Raw genomic sequence first — 9,957 nt, forward strand, 5'->3', positions numbered from 1 at the left:
CAAATGGTCAGTGAGTTTGAACCCACCAGCTGGTCCATGGGAGAAAGACGGCAGTCTGCTGCCATAAAGATTTAAAGCCTTAGAAACCCTATAGGGCAATTCTACTCTGTCCTCATCTCAATACCAATGGGTTTGGTTTGGATTTGGGTTAGAGAAGGAAAGAATTGTCTGTATCCTTGAATTCTTTGCTACTCACATAGCTGCCACCTTTGGAAGCGAGAGAGGGAGTGCACATTGGTGGACCATCTGCCTGGTTGGGTGCTTTTACTGCTTGTCATCAGGTTGACTCTGATTCATATGACCACACCTGTGTCAAGAGTAGAAGTGAGCTCCACAGGGTTTTCAGTGGCTGATTTTTCAGAAGTAGGTCACCAGGGCTTTCATCTCTTGTGCCTCAGGTGGACTTGAACCTCCAACATTTTTTATTAACAGTCAAGCGTGTTAACTGTTTGGACCTAAGCCCCACGTCCATATCCTCACAGAGATTTAAACCATGCAAGGAGGAGGGACTTTCCTTGCTGTTTGGCCTTTCAGAAAAGTTCCAGAACTGCTCCTTTGGGTATGACAGTCATTTGGCCTTGGTCCCCTTGCTGACTACCGTGACCTGTCTTCCTGATCACAGGCACTGGCTAGGCTAACCTTCCTCATCCTTCATGCACCTGTGGCCCATCTCAGGGACTCCTGGCCCTGTCTCCTGTGTCTCCATGGCACCTTCTGTAATCGGTAATGACAAACAGGTTTGTGTTGCCTTGTTTAGTGCCCATATCCACCCTGCTGTCTACCACGTCCACTTGGGACACACAGCACCCTCAGCCCTGGCCTAGTGCTACCCATTTAGTGCATTCTCACAAAATGAGCAAATGAATAGGCTCAGGTCATGCTCCCCCTATTGGCTACCAAATTGTAGGCAAAAATCGGAAACTCCCTGTGCCTCAGTTTTCTTATCTGTCACATGGAAGTAACAGTACTCAGCCTGTAGGGGCTCTGAGGGGTAGCTGCACCAGGCCTGGTGCATAGCATGTGTACACACATGAGCTGTCAGTTATTTTACTTAATTTTTTTTGTTTTGATTGTCAACAAGGCTGGAATTTGAACCAGCAAGGCCAGAAAAAACCTACTTGACACAGTGGGTAGCCATTGACTCCCCTAAAACAGCATGCAGCATAGAGTTGGGATGTGGGTGTGCACCCTGTCCCAGTTGTGTATGGCCAAGTGATTGGGGCATGTGGCTATACCTCCCAGAGCTCTAGGCCCCTTGTGGGTGCTGGGATTTGTCATTGCCATGGCTCAGAATGAGGACAGGAGGCAGAGGACTGTTGGCCAGTGTTGTTTATTCAGCCCAGATGGGACAGGCTGCCCTGATGTTTGAGTGATCACCCTTCAGGAATCATTGCACTTGATTCCTGGTTCCCTGTGGGTGCAGAGGCGATGTCAGTGTGGATTGAAGGCAGCAGCTCCATGTCAGGCAGCAATTTGAATCCTCCGGTTAGCACTGATTACCTGTGCCTGTGGGTATGTTCCTTAATAAGGAGCTTGATATTTGCTTGGTAAAGTGGGTCAACCTCACACCTGATAGATGAAATGACCCCATGAAATACGCAGCACCATGGAATAGCCTATCACCCAGTCCCTAGTAAGTACATCATTAAGTAAGTGTTCATTTTGGTGGTGGCATCCCTGATGGAGGATTTCATCCTCCAAGGTGCATGCCAAACCCAGATATCACCCTCTGGAAAGAATGTTCTGGATAGGCAGGGTCGGGTCCTAGTCCATGTCTCACACAGAACCTGATTCTCACCTTCTGTGTTGGACAGTAGTATCCCCCAAGCTGGGAAGGAGGTGCACTCTGGTCTTGCAGTACTCTCTTGGGGCACAGCAGGCATCCCGACCTCATCCTCAGAGGACACTCAGATGCCTGGGAGCTGAGCTCCTGCACATTCACAGCTCTAGTTTCTTTGGGTATAGACACGGGGCTGGACCGTTCTCATACCAGTGCAGACCTTGTTGTTAAGTGCCGTCGAGTCGTTTCAGACTCATAGCGACCCCATGCACAGCAGAACGAAACACTGCCCAATCCCGCGCCAGCCCCACAATCCCTGCTATACTTGAGCCCATCATCGCAACCACCGTATCAATCCATCTCGTTGAAGGCCTCCCCCTCTTTCGTTGACCCTCCACCCTACCAAGCATGACATCCTTCTCCAGGGAATGGTCCCTTCTGACAACATGACCAAAATAGGTGAGACGAAGTCTGGCCATTCTTGCTTCCAAGGAGCATTCTGGCTGCACTTCCTCCAGGACAGATGTTAGTTTTTTTAGCAGTCCATGGTACTTTCAGCATTCTTCGCCAGCACCACAACTCAAAAGCATCAACTCTTCTTCGGTCTTCCTTATTCATTGTGCAGACCTTAGCTTTTTGCATTTTTCTTTTACTTTAACTTGGTCACAATTTCTGTGGAACTAAATTTAAACCCATATCCTTTGTCATGTTGTCAGAATGGACCAATCCCTGGAGAAGAATATCATGCTTGGTAAAGTGGAGGGTCAGTGAAAAAGGGGAAGAGCCTCAACAAAATGGATTGACAAAGTGGCTGCAATGGTGGGCTCAAGTATAGCAAGGATTGTGAGGATATTGCAGGATCACGCAGTGTTTCATTCTGTTGTACAGAATTGGAACCAACTTGATGGTACCTAACAGTAACAGTAGCATCCTTTGTTTATTTTATTTTTTGTACTGAACTCCTCCTTACTGTATATTGCCTTTCCCTTCAACCAAGTTAATAGGTGTCTACCTTCTAGTTGGTGATTGTCCCTCCCTTCCCCTCTGTCCCTGGAAACTTTAAAAGAATATTTCTTTCTGTGTAAACTTTTTCTTAACTTTTACAATAGTGGTCTCATACAATAATTGTTCTTATGTGATTGACTAATTTCACTCAGCATAATGTCTTCTAGGTTCATCCTTGTTATGAGGTATTTTGCACATTCATTGTTATTATTTAATGTTGGGTAGTAGTCCATTTTGTGTATGTACCATAGTTTGTTTATCCATTCATCCATTGATGGGCACTTAGGTTGTTTCCATCTTTTTGCTACTGTGAATAGTGCTGTGATGAACATGAGTGTGTATATATCTATTTGTGTCATGGCTCTTATTTCTTTAGGATATATAGCTACTGGTGGGATTGCTGGATCATACAGTATTTCTATTTCTAACTTCTTAAGGAAGCATCATACATAATGTTTTCCACAGCAGTTGTACCATTTTACTGTCCTACAGTAGTATATGAGGATTCCAGTCTCTCCACACCCTTGCCAGCATATGTTGTTTTCTGTTTTTTGAACTTTGCTATTAATGCTTGGGTGAGATGACATCTCATTGTTATTTTGATTGGCATGTCTGTAATGGTTAATGATTGAAACCATTTCTTCATGTGTTTGTTGCCCACCTGAATGTTGTCTTTGGTGAAGTACCTGTTCATGTCCTCTGCCCATTTTTTAATTGGATTGCTTGTCTTTTTTTGTTGAGGTGTTGAAGTTTTCTGTAAATTTTGGAGATTAGTCTCTTATCCAATATATTGCCAACTTTTTTTTTTCCTACTCAGTAAGTTCTCTTTTCACTCTTTTGACACAGTGTTTTGATGCACATAAATGTTTAATTTTTAGGAGGTCCCAGTCATCTAGTTTGTCATCTGCCATTTGTGTATTTTTAGTACTGTTTGATAGTATATTTATGCCAAGTATTAGGGTTTCTAAGTTTGTCCCTAGTTTTTCTTTGATGCTCTTTATAGTTTGGGGTTTTACATTTAGGTTTTGACCCATCTAGAGTTAGTTTTTGTATATTGTGTGAGAAATGGATTCTGTTTCATTTTCCTGCAAGTGGATGTCCCATTTTGCCAGCACCATTTGTTAAAGAGATTCTTTCCCATTTAATGGGCATCAGCCCTTTGTCAAAGATAAACTGTTCGTAGGTAGGTGGATTTACTTCTGGGTTCTCAGTTCTGTTCCATTGGTCTGTGTGTCTGTCATTGTACCAAAAGTCCTTTGTTAATTTTAAACGAAGGGCTTTTGAACTTCAGTGCTTGGTGTGTATGTAACCCAGGGCTCCCTTAGGTTGTTTGCCATGCGTTTTTCTGGCCTGTTTGAGGCAAAGTGATTTTTCTGCCCCCTCTGAGGCCTTGGTTTCCTCACCTGTAATGAGAGTGAACATCCCCCTCACATGTTAACACCCTGAGGACCGCCTGAGAACAGAGGATCTGTTCTCTTGAAGTGATCTGCCCCAGCCACACCTACTGTTCAAGCAGCCTTCCCATTTTCTCAGACCTCTCCTCAGCTTAAGGATAGTGACTAAGGCATTTGACTGCTAGCCAGAAGGTTGACAGTTTAAACCCACCAGCCACTTCGTGGAAGGAAGACAGGGCTATTTACTTCCATAAAGATTTACTGCCTCAGAAACCCAAAGAGAGTCTCTGTGAGTCAGAATTGACTTCATGCAGTGAGTTTTATTTTTATTTATTTATTTATTTTGGTCTCCTCAGCTTAGGGCCTCCCTGACCTTGACTCATCCAGTCTGCCTCTGACCTACTTCTGAGGGAGGACAGATGGTCACACACCCTACTAGTGCTGTTCCCTGGTATTTACAGTTGAAATGAGGCCAGTGGTATTGGGCAACCCTGGGTACCGTGCCCGTTGCTAACCACAGCATCCCTACAGTGTCAACAGTGTCTCGACCCTGGAGCCTGTGCGCCAGTGCCAGCACCTGAGCGAGCTCTACCTGCGCAAGAACCGCATCCCCAGCCTGGCCGAGCTCTTTTACCTGAAGGACCTGCCGTGCCTGCGGGTGCTGTGGCTGGCTGAGAACCCATGCTGCGGCCCCGATCCCCACCTCTATCGAATGACTGTCCTGCGCAACCTGCCCGGCCTACAGAAATTGGACAACCAGAGTGGGTGTCTTGCCAGTGTGCCAAGACTGGCCTGGGTGGGAGACCACGGGGCTGTCATGCTTGCTAGTCTAGGGACTTAGGAGGCTGAGATTCAACACCACATCCAGAAGAAAATCCTGATAACCCACATCATTGCTAACAGGCCTGAGCTGGGAAGCTGTCCCTCCCCTAATCTTCTTCCCTCCACAAATTCCTCATCTTTCAAGACACATCTCCAAGGTCATCTTCACCATAAAGTCCTCTTAAGGGGGAACTCCCAAAGTTTCTTCTGCTTATAATAGTATTAAGGAGCTCAGGCGACATAGTGGGTATGGCATCTGGTTGCTAACCAAAAGGTTCAAACCCAGCAGCTTCCCATGGGAGGAGGGTGAAGCAATCTACTTCCATAAAGATTTACAGCCTTGGAAACCCAGTGGGGGTGGCTATGAATCCGAATGGACTCCGTGGCAGTGGATTTGGGTTTTTGGTTTATTTCGATCACCTGGCTTTCCTTTCTAGGCCATAACCCACCCAACCTTGAGTCCCAACCCTCACTTACCCAGTCGTAAGGGTAAGTACCTCCTAGGTAAACACAGCACAGGCTGGTCATCCACCGTCAAAGGGCACTGGAGCAGTTTCTTTTTCTTTTAATAGGCTTTACTTTTTAGAGTGGTTTTAGGTTTAAGGAAAATTGTGCACAAAATACAAAAAGATAATTCCTGTATGCCCACTCCCCCCAACCCTGCATACAGTTTTTCCTGTTAACGCCTTAGATTCCTTTTCTTGTTTTTATCCTCTTAAGAATGATGCTGCTGTAAATCCTCACCCCTGGTCCCTGGCGAGCGTGTGCAGGTGTCAGAGGTGCAGTGTCTAGGCATGCAGGTGGTAGTACTGCTGGGTCATGGGGACTGTGTGTGCCCAGCAGCCCTGACTGAACTTGAACTCTAGTAGCTGTGCCATCTCAACCCCCAGCAGTGAATCTACACACATCATCCCCAGTTTGCACTCTTCCTGTTGAAGGAGTAGAGTACCCCCTGAAGTTTCAGTTTGCTTCTCTATGTTCACCCATAAGGCAAGTACCTCACCATGGGCACGGCCATTTACCCCTCTCTGTGAAGGTGTAGCCCATTCCCCAGGGGACTATGCCTTTTCCTTGTTCACCTACTGGCTCTCTGGAAGCCAATTACTAATCCCTGTCAGTCATACGTGTGACAGATACTTGCTTCAGATAGGCAACTTTAAATAAGCATCAGGGCGATTGAGGCATGTGAGTGAAGTGAAGTAACTATGGTCTCGTCCTTTTGTAAACTTTGCCTCAGTTGAGGGGTTTTATGAGCTTTTACTTCTAGCAAATCTAAGTTCATAGGCAGACATGTGTCCAGCAAGTGCCTGAGCTGAGGACATGGACATGATTGCCTGACCCTGGGCAGCCAACTCACTGGGTGGGAGGACACACATTCACACATGTGCAGACACCATTTCAAGACTGCGCTGAATGCCATGGGATGACGAGGGCCACAGTATGTGGTTCGGTGTCAGGAGCCGTTCTGATACTCTGGCCTGTCTCCTTTACTCCGAAGCTGTGACCGAGGAGGAGCTGTCCCGAGCACTGATGGAGGGGGATGAGATCACTGCTGCCCCAGCCAGAGAGGACACAGAGAGCAGGCAGCCTGGGATGCCCTTTGCCCTGAGTTCCGTTGACCCTTTGACTGAGACCGAGCAGGACCCATTGGGCTTCAGCACTGATGAGGCGAGGTATGGCTCACAGGGGGCTAGGAAGTAGTAGAGGCCCAGCCTGGGTCTCCCCATGCAGAGAGTCAGTGGGTATTTCTCTGCCCTGCTAGGTCCTTTCTTCTGTTATTTGCATTTGAGACCATAGTGTTTCTTCAACTACTATTTCTTTTAAAAGCCACTTTAAAAAACCGTATTTATCAAACAGCAGGCGGGGCAAGAAATAAGTGTGGTCTGGAGACACCCTTAAGGAGCTCTGATGGTATAGTGGTTAAGGCATTCAGCTGCTAATCAGAAGATCAGTGGTTCAAACATACCAGCCACTCCATGGGATGAAATTGAGGCACTCTACTTCTGTGAAGATTTACAGCCTTGGAAGCTCCCAGGGACAGTTCTGCTCTGTCCTTTAGGGTGGCTTTGAGTCAGAATTGACTCAATGGCAGTGGGAATGGTTTTGGTTTGGTGGAGACACCCATGGCCTCTGAGTTCCTGAGGACACTGAGAGGGGGACTGCATGCAGGGACAGAGAGCTGGGACACAAAGGGTTTAAATGTGGGCCTCTGGGCCAAGAGTCTACTCAGCAGATCCAGGCCCTTCCCCTTCCTACCATTGTTTTTCCCATGATGGGGGAAGGTTTTTCAGGGCCACCTTCACTGAGGGGACTAGTGCAACCCAGCATCATGTATGCTGTGAGCTCAATGTGCCAGGACTCACACAGGGGTCAGTCATGTGAGTGTTTAGTGCTCCCCCACCCCAGGAGTTGTTATAGCTGGGAAGTTTGGGTGCAGAGAGGCTTCCCCTGAATAGGATCAAGAGAAAGGCTCACTCTCTGAGCCAAGTGCCGGTCAGCCAGAGTTGACCCAGGGTTCCACCTCAGTCTCGCTTTGTGGAAGCTGACCTTTTTTTTGTCTGCTTCTGTTTTGCTTGGGTAGGGAGGTCTGTTTTCATGATGGAGGAGTCTGTCTGCACTGTGCTATTGGGTGCAGGGACTCCCCCACCATGCCCCTTAGGCCCAAGCTCTATGTACCCCCTCACCAGCAGTGTCCAGGAGCACCTGGGCATGAAGTCGCTGTCCCAGGACCAGTCCTCCTCCTCTCCACCACAAGAAACCACCAGCAACCTCAAGAACAAGGTGAGTGTGCCCAGGCAGCCCCTGGTCCCTATACCTCAAATGTGGAAATCTGGGTGGTGGGAAGCTTTGAGACACTCTAGGAAGTTATACCAAAGCCAGGTCCCCAAGAATGGAAAACTGGCCCTGAGGGCTCCCTCGTAATTGCCTGACCCTGGGCAGCCAACTCACTGGGTGGGAAGACACACATTCACATGTGTGCAGATACCATTTCAAGACTGTGCTGAATGCCATGGGATGACGAGGGCCACAGATGGAAGCTCATGAGAAGAGCAAACTCCTTGGAGAGCTGAGGCTCTGAAAGATGCCCCTCCCACCTGGGTAGTGGACGGAGGTGGCAGCTGTGCTAACATGTGCTCCCACATCCTGAGCTGCACTTGTTGGGAAAGAGAAAGAGAATGGCAGGAGTACCCACCCAGCTGTGGGGTCCCAGGTCCCCCTGTGCTCCCCCCTGCTCCTGGGGGCTCTCCTGGCAGGTCACGGTCCTGCAGAGTTTCATGTCCCTCCCCCATGAGGTGACCAGGTCAAGGCTCCTTGGATTTGTAATGTGCTTTTAGCCACTGAGGGTTTTCTAATAAATTTTGGGAGGAACCCCAGTACATGAAGTATCCAGGAAGGATCTGCTCCTCTGCAATTGGGGGTGTCCAGAGCCCCTTCTCTTTCCCTATCCCCTTCCTCCTTGCTCTTGAGGCCCTACAGAGCCCCCAGGCCTGTGGTGATCCTAGATTAAAAGCATGGATTTACCTCTGTGTCTTCAGCAAATACTAAACAGGCTATAAGCCTGCCCCCCAGCACACACACATACACAGCTGCCTCTGCAGAGAGACAGGCAGGTGCTGCTCCTATCTGGGTGTGGGGTATAGCCTGGTGGATCATGAGAGGGCTTGGTGGCCAAAGAGACCCTGGGGACATGGGAAGAGGGTGAGATGTGAGGGATCAGAACCCAGGATGCAGGCAATCAGGTGGGCCCATGACTCTGCTTTGATGGCAGTGGACCTCCTAGAACAGACCTTTCCTGTCCTGTGTGTGCCTGTGTGAATAAGCAGCAGAGTGGCTAAGAGTGCCGCTCACCTCCACGTAACATGCAGAGGGAATCAGCTCAGGTGGTCCTATTTCAGTGCCCTTGTTGTGTCTTCCTGGCAGAGAAAGATAGAAAATGCATGTGTAGGTGTGAGGTACACGTGTTTGGGAGCACATGTACATATGTGATATCCACAGCACATGTATGTCAGAGCACATATCACACAGAGCCAGCCCTGCTCTAATTTCTGCCTCCATGTGCCTCAATTTCCTCATCAGTAGAAGTGAGTGGTGAGCAGAGGGCCACCTGGGGATGTGAGGGACAGCAGGTTAGCAGGTAGAAGTATGTGAGATCCCACCTGGCAAGCGTGAGCGCCGTGGAAATATCTGCAGCATGGTTTCCCTGTATTCTGACTTTGTGTCTGTTTCATATTACTTGTTCCCTGGAAGGCCCAACCTAATCCCCACCCTAGATGCTCTGTTCTCTGTGACATGACCATGGCTGCATCCATGGTATGGGAGTGGCCCACATTGCTTGGCTGGTGGCTTTCATTTAATGACCCCTCTGTCCCCAGAACAATGTGCTGACTGCCATCCTGCTGCTGCTGAGAGAGTTGGATGCTGAGGGGCTGGAGGTGGTGCACCACACCGTGGGCAGCCACCTCCAGGCCCTGCACAGGCGGGAGTTGCAAGAGGACATGGAGTGACCCCATAGGGGATCAGCCATCAGGCCCCACTGGCCGGCTGGACTGTGCCAACTACACCACCTCCCTGCTGTAAGTCCTAGTGTGTCCCCAGTGTCCTCTCCAAGTATCTAAGAATGGAATGCTGCAGCACTGCTACTGCCCACAGCCCCTGCCTGGGCCCTTGGCTGGGAGTAGCCTCAGGCTGGGAGCCAGCACCAGAACCATGTCTGCAGGAAGCTGCACCACAGCCTGTCAACTCCCAAGAAGGCCCTGAACAGCCCCCAGGAAGGAGAAGAGTGCAGCCATTGGGCCACCGGGTAGATCCAGTTCCTCCTGACCAGTAGAGGGACAGCTGGGGCAGTGGTGGTGCACCCAGGCCAACAGGGTATGGATGCCTTCCTCTGCCCAAGCCACTGCTGTTCCTGAAACTCATCCCTGTGGCTGTGAGGATCCTAGCTGAACTGGGAGCTGC

At 49.0% G+C, this 9,957-nt stretch overlaps 1 protein-coding gene across 1 annotated transcript in view; it reads left to right on the forward strand.

Annotated features, from left to right (window-relative positions):
- Nucleotides 1-9,506, forward strand: part of CFAP410 (cilia and flagella associated protein 410) — a 15,692-nt gene extending 6,186 nt beyond the window's left edge. Inside the window, exons 3-7 of the mRNA XM_007947246.1 lie at nt 2,013-2,021; nt 4,700-4,940; nt 6,500-6,674; nt 7,689-7,782; nt 9,375-9,506. Coding sequence (XP_007945437.1) covers nt 2,013-2,021; nt 4,700-4,940; nt 6,500-6,674; nt 7,689-7,782; nt 9,375-9,506 — 651 coding nt within the window. The remainder of the gene's footprint in view (nt 1-2,012; nt 2,022-4,699; nt 4,941-6,499; nt 6,675-7,688; nt 7,783-9,374) is intronic.
- The last annotated feature ends 451 nt before the right edge of the window (nt 9,507-9,957 follow it).

The sequence above is a fragment of the Orycteropus afer genome, unplaced genomic scaffold (genome assembly GCF_000298275.1).
Source record: "Orycteropus afer afer isolate SDZICR_OR568_19922 unplaced genomic scaffold, OryAfe1.0 scaffold00179, whole genome shotgun sequence".
In the NCBI taxonomy this organism is placed as follows: Eukaryota; Metazoa; Chordata; class Mammalia; order Tubulidentata; family Orycteropodidae; genus Orycteropus; species Orycteropus afer.